At 42.5% G+C, this 19,307-nt stretch overlaps 1 protein-coding gene across 1 annotated transcript; it reads left to right on the plus strand.

Annotated features, from left to right (window-relative positions):
* Positions 1-6,311: 6,311 nt before the first annotated feature.
* LOC145957700 (uncharacterized) lies at positions 6,312-7,934 on the plus strand. Its single transcript, XM_083074116.1, has one exon. The coding sequence runs from the start codon at positions 6,312-6,314 to the stop codon at positions 7,932-7,934; it is 1,623 nt and encodes a 540-aa protein (XP_082930242.1).
* Positions 7,935-19,307: the final 11,373 nt, after the last annotated feature.

Here is a 19,307-nt window from a genome sequence, read left to right on the forward strand (position 1 = left end):
GCCGAATCAAACAATCGGACAAGAGGACGGCATGGTAAGGGCCGAGGCAACTTGTTTAAAATATCAAGACTTCCTCTCTCCTTTGGGGACATGCGTGACTTGGAAACCGTGTCATACTTGCGCGGCTTCCGGGTCCAGTAGAAGGGAAATAGTGGATTTCCCTCAGCGTCAAAGAAATACTTATTCCCTGGTTCCGGCCGAATCATCACCTTCATAAATCCCACTTTAAATTTTTTGTAGGAGGTGGTGAAAGGTTGTAGTAGACAATCACTGTGGCGAATCAAAGACAGCCACTTGGCCTTCCTCGTCGGCCGAGAAGTATAGAAGTGCAAAAATAGATGTGGAGTAGGAGAAAGACCGAGACCCAGACACAAATGCCTGAACCCTTGCATAGCGGCCCAGGTGTTCGGGTGAAGTTGACTCGGCGCCACATTCAAAAGCCGAAGTATACCCATGAAGTAATCGTCAAATGGGAGAGATATCTTCAAATCCCGGAACATATAATCATACACATAGAAAAAGGGGTATTTAGAAGTCCCCTGACTCAAATAAACAAAATCAGGATTGGACACCCCGTCGCCTCGGCATGGTTGAAAGAAGATGGCAGAAGGCTCCTCATCTTCAGGAAATTCCAAAAACTTCACGGCCGATACAAAATCCACCAGAGATTTTTTACTTGTATACCGAGAGTATACACTACCAACCTCACTGTGCACCCATGAATATCCTGGAGTTGATATTGGAGGGAACACTCTTGATGATTCTCCACCCCGACTAGGTTGCTCATCGGAACCTACAGCCGATGCCGACTCATTCCCGCTTTGCGACCGACCGGACCCCGAAGCCGACTCTGTGGAATCGTCCCTATTTGAAGCTGAAGCCGACGCTACCTCCTGGTTCGGCGTCGTCCTTAACCTAGATTCCTCTTCGTCCCCAGAGGAGTCAACATGAACAATGTCCAGGTTAGCCATTACGTACCTGATGATTGAACTTGACCAATTGCTGTTGAGTACTCAAAACGCTCGCAGATATCTTCGGCTCGGAGCAGCTAGTAAGTTTGCGTGTGGAAATCCTTCCTCCTACACATCTATTTATAGGCGTTCTTAATAGGCAACTGAAGAGACACCCCCTCGTGCCTACCGTTGGATCATTTAGATCCAACGGTCTAGGGCGCGCAACTCTTCATATCCCACCATAACTTCTCGCGTACGCCATCAAATACCCAACGGTTACAACTCTTCATATCCCACCATCAGTTGTAACCCTTAGCTTCTTCTTCACGACACCGACTGAAAAATCCTCTTTTTATTTCATTAGCCTTTCGCGTCACTTCGTTCCTCAAAGGCTGGGGGGCTTGTGTACCGGAGAGACCGTATCGGTCACGTGGGCCAACACGTGCCATTTCGTCAGACACCCATGCATAGCCACGAACAAGCATCACCATCAACGTCGGCTCGGCATGAGGCCGAGAACCGACATCAGTCTGGTTAATGCAAATATGGACCATCATCATTCATCGAGTCGGCTCGGTCAGGTACCGTTCCGACATAGAACATACCGGAAGTATACAGGCTGCCGTATACGGACTAGACGGTTCGGTCATTTGCCGTTCCGACTAGTATTGATTAGCCGGCTCGGCCTCTTGCCGAAGGGTTAAGCAAGTCATAACAAGTAATCACAATCAAGAAAGGTAAGTACATGATTAAAGCCTAAACAACCAATTAGTACCGTATTACCTAATTTGGTAAATATCTGAGAGGGTCCATCACGCTCAGGCCCATGTCAGATGCTATAAATAGGTCACACGTAACAAGGTATGTCACTGTTCATTCATTACCCTAGAAAATCGTGCCCACACTGACTTAAGCATCGGAGTATCTTTTGCAGGTACCTCCCCCTCCGAAGAATCCACCTAAAGCTCTCGTTCGGTCCTCATATTCCCCTGAAGATTACGAGTGTACCCTCAGGCAGGTACATATTGTAATGACAATATCTTCCTGCATTGCACTTAGAGTGAATTTTAATGTTAAAATAAATTGAGTGAAAGTATAAAATAAGGTGATGTGCAAATTATAATATTTGCATGGTGATTATTACATGACAGATTACTTCCGAATGCCAATTTATATCAAAGAAATCTTTTGTGGAGAAAGACATATGGTGTGGAATTAATTAATCATATATTTGTACTATAAATTCTCATAGTTCTCGTAAGTTTGGCCAATTTATCTAAGATTGGGTGAGTTGTAAATAATTTTTTTTTAAAAAAAGGCTCAAGTTCAATTTCTTCGATTTATGGGTTTGTTGGGAAGCAAGGATATATAGATGAGAAAGGAAAGAAGATTTGGTTTATTGTAGTGTATATTATATGGAAAGTTCATATACTATATGGGGGCCGACCTGGCCAAATACTCGACCCCTCGAATACTCGGGCCGAACACCCGATTCCTCGAACACTTGGGCCGAATACCCGACCCCTCGAACACTTGGGCCGGATACCCTCAAACACTTGGCCGAATACCCTAACATACCGATCACCCGAAAATCGAACGGAGTACGTCGGTATGCTCGGCCAAAACCATGTGCTGGCCCCAAGATGATTTCAAAGAGCTTAATTAACGTAATGCATTGGATTAGCCCCCTAATTTCCCGGGGCCCAGTCCCTAATCACGGCCCAATAAGAAGTCCTATAAATAGAGTCCCAACGAGGTACGTAACCAACTTTTCAACCACCGCATTTAATACGCCGAGCACTTACTTGAGCGTTGGAGTGTCTTTGCAGGCACCCCCCCTCATTTCGGACTACTCGGAGAAGGACGAGAAGACCTAGACCCCGGACCCGACCCGCTACAACAAGGATAATTGGAGTGTGTATCCTAACACAGGAACATTTGGCGCCCACCGTGGGGCTCGAACCCACGACCACAAGGTTAAGAGCCTTATGGGGGCCGACCTGGCCGAATACTCGACCCCTCGAATACTCGGGCCAAACACCCGACCCCTCGAACACTTGGGCCGGATACCCTCAAACACTTGGCCGAATACCCTAACATACCGATCACCCGAGAATCGAACGGAGTACGTCGGTATGCTCGGCCAAAACCATGTGCCGGCCCCAAGATGATTTCAAAGAGCTTAATTAACGTAATGCATTGGATTAGCCCCCTAATTTCCCGGGGCCCAGTCCCTAATCATGGCCCAATAAGAAGTCCTATAAATAGAGTCCCAACGAGGTACGTAACCAACTTTTCAACCACCGCATTTAATACGCCGAGCACTTACTTGAGCGTTGGAGTGTCTTTGCAGGCACCCCCCCTCATTTCGGACTACTCGGAAAAGGACGAGAAGACCTAGACCCCGGACCCGACCCGCTACAACAAGGATAATTGGAGTGTGTATCCTAACACAGGAACATTTGGCGCCCACCTTGGGGCCGAAGAGACGTTTTCAGCCCCTTTTTACTCTACGACTGAGACCGAGATATGGTAACAACGCGCAAAGGACAATCGACGACGACTCACCCGATTCCTAACCCCGAAAGCAACCCCTTCATGACCAACCAAGAGCGCTACCCGTACGGGATGCCTCGGACCCAACCGGAACCTGTGATACAGCAAGTCCAGCCGAACACCAGTCAAACTCAACCGAACTTTCAAGACGACTTGTGAGCACTTCGTGAGGAAATGACGGCCATCCAAAGGCAAAGAGAAGCCGACGCCCGAGAGCTGGCCGAGCTACGCCGGCAAAACGCTGAGCTCCGGCATCTGAACCAAACATACGTGCCGTCCACTCCTACGCTCGTGGAAGAGTCCGCCTATCACGCCCCGACAGACCAGGTCACCCGAACCCCAGTCACTTCTTTGATAGCCAACAAGGCCGACACCACCGTTCACTCCCTAAGGCATCCTTTTTCCAGAAGAATAATGGAGGCAACACTGCTGGACCATTGGAAGAGCATGCCGATCGAGAAGTACGACGGATCATCCGACCCAGAAGAGCACTTGAATGTTTTCTTGACTCAAGCAACTCTCTCCACTCAAGACGACTCGGCTTTGTGCCGAATATTCCCCACGTCTCTGAAAGGAAGGGCCCTGGTTTGGTTTACAAGGTTACCGAGCTCTTCCATCGACTCGTTCAACGAACTGTCTTCCCAATTCACTCTCCAGTTCGCAACGAGCAAGCCGTACAGGACGACCTCACTAGCCTTAGCGGGGGTTCGTCAAGAGAAAAAAGAGAGTCTGAGGACTTTCATGGACCGGTTTAATAAAATCGCTATGGAAATCGGCGACCTCAACCCTGCCGTGGCAATGGACCGGCTGAGCACGGCACTCAGGCCCGGACCCTTCGTAAACAGTTTGTGCAAAAAACCGCCGGTGGATATGAATGACCTCTGACGCCGAGCAGAAAAATACATGCAAATGGAGGAGTTGGCGGAGACCCGGAATCAGGCCAGAGCCGAGGAGGGTTATAGCCGAAAGGAGCCCGGACAAGAACCAATGAGGAAGACCAACGCCGAACCCCTAAATACCCGCCCCCCGAGAGGACCCCGCTATACAGCATATACTCCCCTCAATGCAAGCAGGGCCAAAGTAATGGAGCAAGCTCTTGCGTCAGAAATCCTGGCGATGCCGAAAAGAGCGAACACGCCCCCTAGAGCCGACAAGGCAAAGAATTGCCGATTCCACCGAAACAAGGGGCACTCCACCGAAGAGTGTTCGGCATTGAAGGACAAGATCGAGGACCTCATCAAACAGGGTCACCTCAAAAGCTTTTCCACCTCCCAAGACCACGGGTCAAGGGAAAGAGAGCATTTTCGTGAAACTCGTCCACCGAGGGACCGACGCCGCCGATCCCGTTCGGCTGAACGTCGAGACCGATCACAGCGTCCCAGGGAGGACAATGTCCGAACACGAAAGGTGATCAATACAATAGCCGGGGGATTTGCCGGAGGCGGTTCCTCCTCTTCAGCACGAAAGCGACACCTCCGAGCTATCCGATCAGTGAATAATGTGAACCAGCCAAGAATGCCAAAGATGCCACCCATCACTTTTACTGACCGAGATTTTCATGGCGCCGACCCTGTACAAGACGATCCCATGGTAATTTCGGTCGAAATGCATAACTGCATCGTGAAGAAGACGTTGGTCGATCAGGGGAGCTCGGCCGACATCTTATATTGGAACACGTTCGTGCAACTAGGAATTCCAGAAGAAAGCCTAGAACCATATCACGAACCGTTAGTAGGGTTTTCTGGTGAAAGAGTAATGACGAGGGGGTGCATCGACTTGTACACTCGCTTCGGTTTCGACCAAAAGTCTTCCCGAGAAATCAAAATCCGTTACATCGTTGTGCATGCGAACACATCCTACAATGTCCTGCTCGGCCGACCTTCCATCAACGCACTCCGAGCCATCGTCTCGACCCCTCATCTGTGCATGAAGTTCCCGTCGAGAGATGGACAGGTAATAACCGTTCATGCCAACCAGAAGACAGCAAGAGAATGCTATCTCTCTAGCCTAAAGGTCCGTCCCACATCCGACCCCCCGTCAACGTTGTCAGGCGTAAATGTAATAAGACAGATGACAGAGGGCTTAGATCTCGACCCACGCCTGGGTGAGGAGGATCGAATCGAGCCAGCCGAAGACCTCGTTCCTTTCCAACTCGGGCAAACACCCGAACAGGTCACACACATAGGATCTCAGCTGAACGAAAATGATTCGAACCGGGTGAAGCGAGCGGTTCAAGACAACAGAGACTTGTTTGCATGGAAAGCGTCGGATATGCCGGGGATAGACCCTAGATTCCTATGTCACCGACTAGCAGTATGTAGAGACGCTCGGCCAGTCGCACAGAAGAAAAGAAAAATGGGCGACGAAAAGAGAAAGGCAGCCGATGCCGAGGTGCAAAAATTGTTACAAGCAAAGTTCATCAGAGAGGTCACTTACACGACTTGGCTAGCCAACGTAGTGTTAGTCAAAAAAGCCAATGGGAAATGGAGAATGTGCACCGACTATACCGACCTCAATAAGGCCTGCCCCAAGGATGCCTACCCACTCCCTTGTATCGACCGACTAGTCGACGGAGCGTCCGGACATTCAATCTTCAGCTTCTTGGATGCTTATTCCGGTTACAACCAAATAAGGATGCACTCGGCCGGCGAGGAGAAGACGACGTTCATAACCGAGAGCGCCAACTTTTGTTATAAAGTGATGTCGTTTGGGTTGAAGAACGTCGGAGCGACCTACCAGAGGTTAATGGACAAGGTGTTTCAGGGTCAAATCGGCCGAAACATCGAAATATAGGTGGATGATATGGTAGTCAAGTCCAACTCTCTGTCCGGACACTTAGCCGACTTAGCCAAAATCTTTGGTGAGCTCCGCAAGCACAACATGAGACTCAATCCCGAGAAGTGCACCTTCGGGGTCAAAGGAGGCAAATTCCTAGGTTTCATGCTATCCGCGAGAGGCATAGAAGCGAATCGAGACAAATGCCAGGTCGTGTTAGACATGCGAAGCCCGAGCAACCTCAAGGAACTGCAGCGCCTCTCGGGAAGGTTGGTCGCCCTATCCCGATTCCTCCCACGGCTAGGCGACAAGATCAGTCCGATGACAAAGCTCTTGCGAAAGGCTTCGGCCTTCTCATGGGATGAACAATGCGAAGCCGCCTTCGCAACGTTGAAGACAACCCTGGCGACCCCGCCGACCCTCACGAAGCCTGATCCTCTGAGTCCGCTACTTGTGTACTTGGCCGTGTCCGAGGAGGCGATCAGTTCGGTTCTGGTGCAAGAAAAGGAAGGCACCCAGGCTCCTATATATTTTATCAGCCGACAACTGCAGGATTCTGAAACCCGATACCAATTAATAGAAAAGCTGGCTCTCAGTTTAGTACATGTTTCCCGACGCCTACGTCATTACTTCCAAAGCCACCGAGTTATCGTGCATACCGACTGTCCAATCGTTAAGGTATTAAGCAAACCCGAACTCGCCGGAAGGATGATGGCCTGGTCAATGGAACTCTCGCAATTTGATATTACCTTTAAGCCGAAGGGACCGATCAAGGCCCAATGCTTGGCCGACTTCATAAACGAACTTCACCCTCACGGCCAATTTGAACAACACTGGTGGACTCTCCATGTAGACGGATCCTCAAACAACCAAGGGAGCGGGGCAGGGGTAATCTTAGAAGGACCGAGAGGGATAACTTTAGAGCAATCTTTGCGCTTTCGGTTCAAAGCTTCAAATAACCAAGCCGAGTACGAAGCCCTATTGGCCGGATTAAGGTTGGCCGAGGACATGGGTGCATCAAGAATCAAGTGTCGCACCGATTCCAAAGTAGTGGCCGAGCAGGTGGGCGGAAATTTCCAAGTAAAGGACCACAACATGATGAGATACTATCATGCCTATCAAAAATTGAAGGCGAATTTCCAGAAGGTGTTGGTCGAACACATCCCCCGCGAAGACAATACCCGGGCCGACCAGTTGGCTAGGTTGGCCGCAACCAAGAAGCTGGGCCACTTGAGAACGATCATTCAACAAGAGATCGACCACCCCAGCATTGAAGCCGAGATGGTAGCAAATGTTGACGCTGAGCTAGCCGATCGTGACGATCCCCCTGATTGGCGGGACGAACTGAAGGCATACCTCACCAGCGGAATCGCGCCCACCGAATCGACCGAGGCCAAGCGATTAAGAACCCAAGCCAGTAGATACGTTGTCATCGCCGGCCAGCTGTACAAACGCGGTTTCTCTACCCCACTACTCAAGTGCCTAAATCCCGCCGAGGCTGACTATGTGACGCGAGAAGTACATGAGGGTATATGCGGACTGCATTCGGGGGCGAGGACGACCGTCTCTAAACTTCTACGTGCCGGGTACTATTGGCCGACCATGAACACCGACTGTGCAGCGTTCGTAAAGAGATGCCAGCCATGCTAGAGACATGGCAACTTGATTCATCAACCGGCTGAGCAGCTACATTGCATTCCTCCAGCCTGGCCGTTCGCCACGTGGGGGGCCGACATACTCGGACCATTCCCGCTTGCCAAGGGACAATGCAAGTTCCTCATCGTCGTCGTCGACCTATTCACCAAATGGATCGAAGTCGAGCCCTTGGCATGCATTTCGGCTCATCAAGTCCAGAAATTTCTATGGAGGAACATCATTACCCGGTTCGGTGTCCCACACACTCTAGTGACCGACAATGGCCTTCAATTTACCGACTGAAAACTAAATGAATTCCTGAACGGCTTGGGCGTACAGCATAAGGTCACGTCGGTCGAACACCCGCAGACGAATGGTCAGGCCGAGTCGGCCAATAAAGTCATCTTGGTAGAGTTGAAGAAACGCCTTAGAGAAGCAAAAGGGGCATGGGCCGAGCAGTTACCCGAAGTGCTATGGGCCTACCGATGCACCCCCCAGTCGACTACGCAAGAAACTCCTTTTCACCTAGTCTATGGATCCGATGCAATGATCCCAGTGGAAATCGGGGAACCTTCGTTCCGCCGAGCCCACTACGACGAGTCGAACAACGAAGTCGAGCTCCGGGCAAACCTGGATAGCGTGGAAGACATTCGAGACCAAGCACAAGTTGTGGCCGAGGCCACCAAGCAACGTTACAAAAGAAGATTTGACAGCAGGGTAAAGCCTAGAGAATTCCGCGCAGGCGATCTCATCTGGAGAGCCACAGGCGAGGCAAGGAAAGATCCGAGACACGGCAAACTCGCCCCAAACTGGGACGGTCCCTTCCGAATCCGACACAACCTGAACAACGGAGCGTACAAGCTGGAGCACCTATCGGGAGAACCAATTCCGAGAACTTTGAATTCTTCTCATTTGAAAACGTATTACAGCTGATGTAACGGTGCACTCTTTTCCTTAGCCGACTCTTTTTTCCCTAAGGAGGGTTTTGGGTCGGCAAGGTTTTTAACGAGGCACTTCATTAATAAAAGTTCCAAAATCTTATTATATCGTTTGCAATTTTATTGTATGCCCAGGTCGAGCACTACGCGTGGAACCAGTGACACCGACCAACGTTCGGTCGACGACGAAGAACACACTCGCACCCCAGGCCGAGTACTACGCACAACGCGTACTAAAACCCGAGCAATCCTCGGTCAAGTTTGGAATGTGCACTCGCGCCCCAGGTTTCCCTCCCGAGTACCCTCCTCGGCCAAGGATGTGCCTGGGCCGAGCACTATGTCGACGGCGACGACACCGACCAACGTTCGGCGACGACTAAACACACACTCGCGCCCCAGGCCGAGTACTACGCACAACGCGTACTAAAACCCGAGCAATCCTCGGTCAAGTTTGAAATGTGCGCTCGCGCCCCAGGTTTCCCTCCCGAGTACCCTCCTCGGCCAAGGATGTGCCTGGGCCGAGCACTATGTCGACGGCGACGACACCGACCAACGTTCGATGACGACTAAACACACACTCGCGCCCCAGGCCGAGTACTACGCACAACGCGTACTAAAACCCGAGCAATCCTCGGTCAAGTTTGAAATATGCACTCGCGCCCCAGGTTTCCCTCCCGAGTACCCTCCTCGGCCAAGGATGTGCCTGGGCCAAGCACTATGTCGACGGCGACGACACTGACCAACGTTCGGCGACGACTAAACACACACTCGTGCCCCAGGCCGAGTATTACACACAACGCGTATTAAAACCCGAATAATCCTCGTATAAACACAAGCTGAAGCTTCGATGACCTAACGTTCACGGAAACCGAACACACTAGTATAAACAAACACAACGCGCATCGAACCGTCACAAATCACAAAATCCGACCTTTCGGCCACACATACAACTCGGTTTATGTTAATATCATTGAACACGTAAACACGGAAAGTTGAAAAGAAAATTCAATTAAGTATTGTCGACCAAAGCGGCTACTTACAAAAAATTAACATCTACCGGCGCCGATGGCCAAGTTACAAAAGGCACTAACGGCCCGGTTACAAAAAGCAAGCAAACCTACTCTACCAGAATCGGTTCCTACACCGCGGCCGAGACATCCGGATTACCATCACCTACCATGTCTATAGTTGGATCATCTTCCTCCGAAGGCGGAGGTACCGGCCCCTGCGTGGAGATTCCTCGGCGAGGAGCCTCGTCATCAGGGCTGGCTCCCTTTGGGAACTCGCCATAACTGATGTACTTACCCCCGTAAAAATCTCGACTGACGTCAAAGTTAAAGTCAACCGGGATCTCGCAGAAGTACTGGGCTTGCCGGACTGCTTGCTGGAACCCCGCATCATGTTGTTCGAGGATCTTTTCGGTGGCCTCGGCTTTGAGTTTGGAATGCGCCTCGGTCAACCGAGCAATCTCAGCCGCCGTAGCCGCGACCTCAACTTTCATCCTCTGCACCGACAGCTTCAAGTCATCGGCCTCCCTCCTATAGCCATCGGCCGATTTCTTCAGTTCGTCGGCCGACTCTGCAGCTTTAGCATTCGCAGCCAAGGCCTCCTTCACTGTTGCCTCGGCCTCCTTTAACCGGGTCTGAAGTCGCTCAGTCGAGACCGCCGACCTCATCATCACGTGATTGGCCACCAGCGAAGTCCGCACGTCGAGCTCGCAGAAGAGCTTGTACTCGGCCTCCATAGACATACCTTCCAAATACTGGAGCCCCCCTCCGGTAGCGAGGTCCGGGCTAACCAAGTTCTCGGACTGGACGGCCGAGGCCAAAAAATTTGACCCTGCAACAACGGCCGGGATAGCAAACCCCCCACATCCGGAATGTTCCAGTGTTATTTGTTTTTGGCGTTTGGAGGAGGTGCCTGGCTGATCGGTTTCCACGTTCTGGTCGGTCTGACGTGACCGAGAGGTCCCTGTCCTCTTTCTCTGGTCGGCCAACGAAATTATTACAGGCGATGGCTTATCCCTCGTAATCCTCAATGCCGACTTCGTCGGTGGCACCTTTCCACTAGCCTTGGCATCTTTGGCTCGCTTGGCGAGCATGGTGGTCACGTCGAGATCCCCTCCGACCATCAATCCTGCAACGAAAGAAGTTTTAACATCAATTCAAAACACTGCTACACTACCGAAGCCTAAAACACATACCTAGCAAGGCCATCTCGAAGTGAGATGTTTCGAATACGTCCAAGAGGCCTCGGACAGGTAAGCCCTTCGACAAATTATTAAGAAGCTCCACAATTTCTTTATCCTCGGCGGGGAGCTTGGAAAAAGGTATCGCCTCGAAGCGCGTCGGCCGCCTCGTCCAATAGAAGGGGAATAGCGGATTGTCCTCCCGGTCAAAGAAGCAATGTCTCAAATCCGAACCCCAACGAACCTTAAAGAACCCACTCTTAAATCCCTTATAAGAAGAGGTGAATGCTCGGAGAAATCCACGCTTCGGCACTCGAGCTAACGACACCCATTTTACCGGCTTGCTCGGCCGGCAAATATAATAGTAGAGGAAGGCGAGAGGTCGAGGTGTTAGACCGAGGCATAAGCATAGATTACGGAACGCTTGCATGGTCGCCCAAGCGTTAGGGTGCAACTGGGTCGGCGCCACGTTCAAAGCACGGATGACTCCCATCTGAAAATCATCGAAAGGCAATGTCACGCCGAGATCCTCAAACCAACACATGTAGGCGTAGAAATAGTCATCCTCATCGGACCCCCGCTCCAAGAACACGAAATCGGTGTTCGGCCCATCATCCTCGCACGCCTCGGCAAGCAACGAGAACTCGTCCTCCCCACTCCCGAAACATTTCTCTAAAGACACGAAAGTATCCAACAGCTCTTGGTCGGATAACTTTGAAAAATACACACCGACCTATCCGTCTACCCATTCATACCCGGGCATCTCCACCGTGCCGTAATCAATCTTCACCTTTGGCTGAGTCCTCGGAGCGGCCACTGCTTTGCCCCGACCATCGTCAACCACTACCAAAGCATCTTCAATCGCCTCGGCGTGAGTCACCCTCGCCGGAACGCTTTGTTCGTTGACCTGTCCGAAACCCCTTTCGTCCACCTCGGTGGCTCGTGCTAAGGCCACGGCCAAAGTCAACGGGGGTGATACTTCTATCACTTCGTCCCCACTGTCCTCCTGCTCGGCAAAATCGGAAGGAAAGACCACTTCACATTGTAAGGGAGGCAACCGTGATACTTCACTTGAACCCGATTCCTCTCGATCAGACGAACGGACCGACGCCTCCGAAGATGTACAAGTCCTACCCGAGGAATAGTCCTTATCCATTTATTAAGTAGAATAAAGAATACAAAATTTACCTTTGATCGGTTTACTCGATCACTTCTGAAGTCGAGAGCGCTCGGCGAATTTACAGCATGTAAATTCACCAACAGCCCCCCTCCTATTTATAGGCAAGGTAAATGGGGGAGGTGAAAAGACGTCCCGACACCCCAGCCGTTCGATCTAGGTCATCCAACGGTCCAGATTTAGTAACCGTTGGACCTGTAACCGCTAGGGCTAACCTGGCAGGCCACACCCGCCGAGGCCTCGGCACAAACTCTAATGGCTTGGGACCCCGGCATACATCTCTCTCACGTGGAGTCAGAGGTCTCGGCCTACATTTATCTACATGAGATCGCGATATTCGCTCCATGCGTCAGAGGGCTCGGCCTAGGATCTCTCTCACGAGATGTCAGAGGTCTCGGCCTACATTTATCTCACCGAGATCGCGATTTTCGCTCCACGCGTCAGAGGGCTCGGCCTAAGATCTCTCACGAGATGTCAGAGGTCTCGGCCTACATTTATCTCACCATGAGGTCGCGATATTCGCTCCACGCGTTAGAGGGGTCGGCCTAAATCCCTCTCACGTGGTCAGAGGTCCCAGCCTACATTTCAATCACCCGAGGCCCTGACCCAGGTCACGCCACGCTGAGACTTATCAAAACCGCCCCTGCCTATCCGACGACGACCAGGATGTCACACGGTTCTTACCGTCTTCGTCTTTCACATCCTCGACGCTACGGGGGTTGTATACCGTATGGGGGCCGACCTGGCCGAATACTCGACCCCTCGAATACTCGGGCCGAACACCCGACCCCTCGAACACTTGGGCCGAATACCCGACCCCTCGAACACTTGGGCCGGATACCCTCAAACACTTGGCCGAATACCCTAACATACCGATCACCCGAGAATCGAACGGAGTACGTCAGTATGCTCGGCCAAAACCATGTGCCGGCCCCAAGATGATTTCAAAGAGCTTAATTAACGTAATGCATTGGATTAGCCCCCTAATTTCCCGGGGCCCAGTCCCTAATCACGACCCAATAAGAAGTCCTATAAATAGAGTCCCAACGAGGTACGTAACCAACTTTTCAACCACCGCATTTAATACGCCGAGCACTTACTTGAGCGTTGGAGTGTCTTTGCAGGCACCCCCCTCATTTCGGACTACTCGGAGAAGGACGAGAAGACCTAGACCCCGGACCCGACCCGCTACAACAAGGATAATTGGAATGTGTATCCTAACACAATAACAGTTCAAATTATTATGGTGTTTCAAGACAATAAGATTAACTTGATGGATATAATATAATCAATAAAGGGGAAATCTTTAAATTGGTTGAGAGTGCGAAAAAAGAAATTTACTCACTCATTAGACTCTTAGATGTTAAACTCAATTTTATGTTTAAGAATGTATGTTAATTGGCTAAAACGTGATAAAGTATCTAAAAGATAATATTCGATGATTATTCTACTAGTATCACATAAATCATAATTATTTTCTTTGTATAGTTTAAATTTTGTACGTAAACAAACTTTATTTTTGAAGCCATTTAACATATTGTATTAGCTTACTCTCGAAATAATAATAGTAAACTTTGAAGAAAAAAATTCCTCGCATAAAACAGCTTCTAGTGTGTTAGAATTAAAAACTTAATTTTAATAATCTTGATTTTATAAAAAAAATGATTTTAATTAAAATTAAATTTAAAGCAAAAATAAAGTATATTCATAAGCTTTTGTTTTAAAAAAATAAAAAATATATATATAAAAAAAAAACTTCACTAAACACAATTTTATTTTCCCAATTTCCTACTCAAAGTACTTTTGGTAATATTTTTGTATTTAATTTATTACAATTAAACATGCAAACTACAAAAAACACGTTTGTAACGCATCAAACATGCATGAGCTCACCGTTCCCAGAATGACATGAGAAATTGATCAGAAGTTATTTTCTTCTTCTTATGATATCTTCCAGTCAAGAGCTAAAAAATTAATTTCCTAAGTTATAAAGTTTCATTTTAGAGACTAATGATCTTTTTAAAATCCCTAACTATATGTTTATAAAGGTATTATCTGTAATATATTATATCATGTCAGTGATTAAAAGGGCCTTATTCGAAGACTCACGACATTGGCAAATGAACTAAACAAGGAACCAAGTAGATCTTTTCCAGATTTTTTTCCTTAATTTTTTTTTTTAATTTTGAATTTATCCAAAATACTTTTATAGAGAAAAGTTGTGAGTGATTGATTGGGTATAAACTAAAGTGAAATTGGCACAAAGTTGAGACAATAGAAAGCCGACATATTGGAGGTTGGAGGGACAAAAATTGGGGGCTTGGGTAAGTCTTGCACGTGGAGCCTAGACAACTGTAAAATACTATCTTTTTATGTATTATCAATGCTAAACATACATCTCACCGGTCACTGCTGACGGCGGTGGATACTCCAGGAACGAACAAAAAAAAAACATACATCTCACCATGCATCTAACACAAAAAAATTTAAATATGATATTAGTCTTCTAAGTAATTTTTTTCTTAAATTTAAGATTTGTGTTTTTATTTTTTTTAATTTTAATAAATATTATTTTAATTTTTTAATATTTTTCTCTCATATTTAAAATATGTGTTTTTAATTTTTGAAATATAAAAATTATTATTTTAATTCTTCAAATATCTTTTTAACCTCTCTAATTTAAAAAAAAATTATTTTAATCTCTTATAACAATTAATAACATAATTAATCGTGACACTCACAAGTTGAGAGATTTATAATATCAATTTTATTTAATATATTATTTTCACTATAGTAATAGAAGCGATTTACTAATAGAAGACTCAAATAATTATATATATATATATATATATATATATATATATATTACAGATTAAAAAAACATGTTTTAAATTTGAAGGTACAGAAATTAAAAAAATATTTTTTTCAGATTACAGGATTTAAAAAGATAAGTTTTAAATTTAAGGACCAAAATAATAATTTTTATTTTTAAAAACTAAACAACATAAGTTTTAAAATTTAGAGATAAAAAATATATTACTCAAATTTAAAAAACTAAAAACATATAAAATTAAACCCACAAAATATTATACTATCAACTAATTAGAGTTTATAATAACTAAATCTTTTAAATAATTATTATAAGTTATTATTGTAGTTTATCTCTTAAGAATCTAAATTAACACCTCTCTCATCTAAATCCTAAATTAAAATGTGAAAAAAGGATTGACATTTATAAGATCATTAAAATCTTATTTTAATATATATACATAATATGTATATCAACTTAAGGAGATTCCTAGGTGTCAAAATTAAAATTCTTCTAATATCTTTACTTATTCTCAATTTCTCAAGTAAAAGTCTTGAATTAGACTAAATTGTTGGAAAAAAAAATATGTGACTTAGATATATGATTTAATTATCCTATAAATCTAATTAATTGGTTGATAACAAGTTGTTTCAAAATAATAATAATAATAATAACTATTAAAAATCATAATAAATAATATTTTATTAATTTTTAATAGAAGACTATTATAAAAGATAAAAAGTCGCTACTCTTATCTATAAAAAAAGCTTGTTGTATTTCATTTAAAAAAAATTATAAAAAATTTCTTTATTTTTTAAATATATAAATAATATTATATATTTAATAATTTGATAACAATAAGATTTGCGACTTTGTTATTATAAATTATAGATTAGATTTTATTTTTCTTATACATACACTACTGAATATTTTGTGTGAAAATTTTAACATATTTTTCGCTTCTTATCCAATAGTCTTAAAAACATTAGCTTATATATAAAAGAAAATGTAAAATAGAGAGAGAGAGAAGGGGACAGAGCAATAGATGCAGCAAATGATGATGAAAGAGAATCATTTTCAAGTGTTCTTAAAGTATGATGAGCAAGGAGAATAAACTTAGGTGTGTCTTGTTGAATTAATACCTAATCAACCTAATCCGTGGAACATAATACAAAACCAAAGCTTTGGCAAAATAAAGTGGGTCCCATAAGTTACGTCAGCTGCATGTGAATCAATGTCCAAAGCCACAGCATGTCATGTGAATGGAACCATCATCATTCATCATACATACAACTCATTATTTACGCTTCTTCCTAATAAATTAAGCAAAACCCATTGAAGTTTCCCATATTGTTTTTTTCTAGTTAGTAAGTAATCAAATCGTTGTCACACAGACTGGATTTGTCGTGCACAATAATAATAATAATAATATATGCTAATACTTCATCAATTCAAGGTTCAAAATTCACTATTTAATATCCCATGTATAAAAAAATATCATAATTCTTTTTTGGTTGTTCCCACAACACTTGGATCTTGTCTGCGAAGCGTGAAAACTTTGCCCTATTTTAGCATTCCTTAAAATACAACAGAGGATATATGGTTTTGGTATGTTTTAATGACGGAAAATATATAATGGTATGGCTAGCTATACACGCTTAGAATATTTGTGACAGCAAACAGAACTTTAATAAATTGATAGATTGATTGCTTCTAACAAGCTCTTACTGACTTATAATAAAAAAAATATTTTCAAAAGCTGTGTGATTGTTTTGAATTAAAGTTTATAAACTTAAGTTTAAATGAATTTTATTTTATAGACTAAATTTGTAAAAATAACCTCTCACTTTTTTTGCATTTCAAACTAGGATTTAAGATAAAATTGAGACAAATTTTAATTTAAAACCTGACTAAAAAAATATTATAATGTGAAATTAAAAATTCAAATCGACAAAATTGACTTTAATATTAAGATTGTCTTTTATATATATATTATATTTTCTTTTGATTTATAATTAATGTGAGAATTAAATTTTTTTATATACTTCTCACATTGGTGACATTTTTTTAATAAATTCTAAAAAAAAATCTGATACTGTATTAAAATGTGGATTAGATGAAAAGAAGAAAAAAAAAACTAAAAATCATATTAAATGCAATTTATAAGGACTTTTAGAACATTTTCTATTGAAACAAAAAATATTTTTTAATAAAAAATTCTTTAAAAAAATTTCCAGACATGTTCTAAATTAATGATAAAAAATAACATGATAAGAATAAGAAAGGTGTATTAATTTTTTCTTGGTACATGAAAAAATGTATATTTATATAGCATTAGTTTTTTATTTTTATTTTTTTATCATTAAACACACTGATATCTTGCACTTTTACACCGTGAATGTATTGGACAATTAAAATACAATTTTATTCGCAAAATAATAAATGTACCAAGTTAGACGTGTATTTTTTTTTCATCAATCATTTCCTCCTTTTAGACTCTTATTAGAACATTAATTTTAGTGTCTAAAAAATACTTTCCTGAAATATTACTTTTAGTGTTCTTGAAGGTATTTTTTAGAATACTAAATTTAATATTAAAATTTTTAGAAGTGTGGAAGGGAAGGAAAGAAGTGTTTGAAGAAAAAAAATACACATTTGACTTAGTATCTTCATTATTGAAGAAAAAATCTCATGTGCTAACAATATTATTGCACACCAATTTAATGTTTTGAGTGCATATGAAAACTAAAAAATGAGAGGAAAAAATGAGTAATGTGAAAATAAAATAAAAAATTAAAATTACCTATTAAAATAGATGTAAGTGAGAGGAAGATTAGATTTACATGTAAAAACTAAAAGAGAAAAAAATGTATGAAAAAGGAGAAAAAGCTGAAGATACAAAATTAAAAAATTAAAAACAAAAATTTAGACATACTTTAAAATTAAAAAATAATAATTAAACAAATGTATAAATCATGGGCCGATAAAAATGAATATGTGCACCTCGACTCGATTGAGTTGAATACGGCCCAATGTACTCACAACTTATGTCGGAAAAGTTTCAAATATGATTTAGATGAAAAAAATAATCTTTCTTAAATTTTGCTTAAGCTAGCATTTTAGCAATGTCCACGATAATTATTAATTTTATATAGCTAAATTTATGATAAATAAATATTTTTATTATATGTATTATATTATAATTAAAATATGTAATAAATAAATATTTTTAAATATATAAATTATATTTTATATTTATGATAAATAATTTAAAATTATTTTCAATTATTAATAGTATTTTTTAAAAATTGAAATAAATATAAAAATGATAAAAGAGATAATAAGTTAAAAAAAATATTAAAGTTAATATAAAAGTAAGACAAAAGAATAATATTTAAATTTTGAAAATAAAATATGTTTTATTTAGATAACTAGTTACTACTGAGTAAATAATATATTGATAGTTTAAATTTAAAGTCTTTAAGCTTGTTTCTATACAGGCTTGAAGGGGAAAATAAAAGATGAATAGTATGGTGTTTGTTGCTTCTTTTTCAAACTAAACAAATAGACTAGACTAGAGGACCAAATGCAGTAGCCTTAATTAGTTCCTGGTCCACTCTGTTGAAGGCACTGTATATTGTGATAAACAAGTACTTGAGGTTTCAACTTAAAATGCTCCAAAGGACAATATTTAGCATTTAGGTACCTAGGTTTTAAGAAGAAAAGAAAGAGGGGGAAAGGTTTACATCATTAATAAATATTTTCTACTGTTTAGACAACTTTGTCAAATTAAAGAAATAAAATGATAAAATTAATACAAGTTAGTGAGACTCGTGAAAAATATTATTTGAAAGTTTGGAATTACTTTAGTTAAATATATTTTAAATTTATTTATTTTTATATTGATGTTTTATTAGTATATTAAAAACAAAATTACTTTTATTAAAATTACTTTAGTTAAATATATTTTAAATTTATTTATTTTTATTTCTCTAAAATTTGAAATAATTAATTTTGGTTTGTAAAATATAAACAATTGAGTTTATATAAATTTTTTTAACTTTCATCACTTTAAAATATATATAGTTTTGTTATTTTTAAGTATCTAACGTTCATTTAAAAATAAACAAATAATATTTATTTTATAAATTTATAAAAATATTTAGAAGTGTCATATTTTATTTATAATCTATAATCTAGGATAGTTACCTAATCTTCGAATAAACAACACATGAGTGATTAATAACAATAGGATATAATATAAACTAAAAACAAT

Source organism: Cajanus cajan, chromosome 5 (assembly GCF_000230855.2).
Source record: "Cajanus cajan strain Asha chromosome 5, NIPB_CcT2T_4, whole genome shotgun sequence".
NCBI classification, from domain to species: Eukaryota; Viridiplantae; Streptophyta; class Magnoliopsida; order Fabales; family Fabaceae; genus Cajanus; species Cajanus cajan.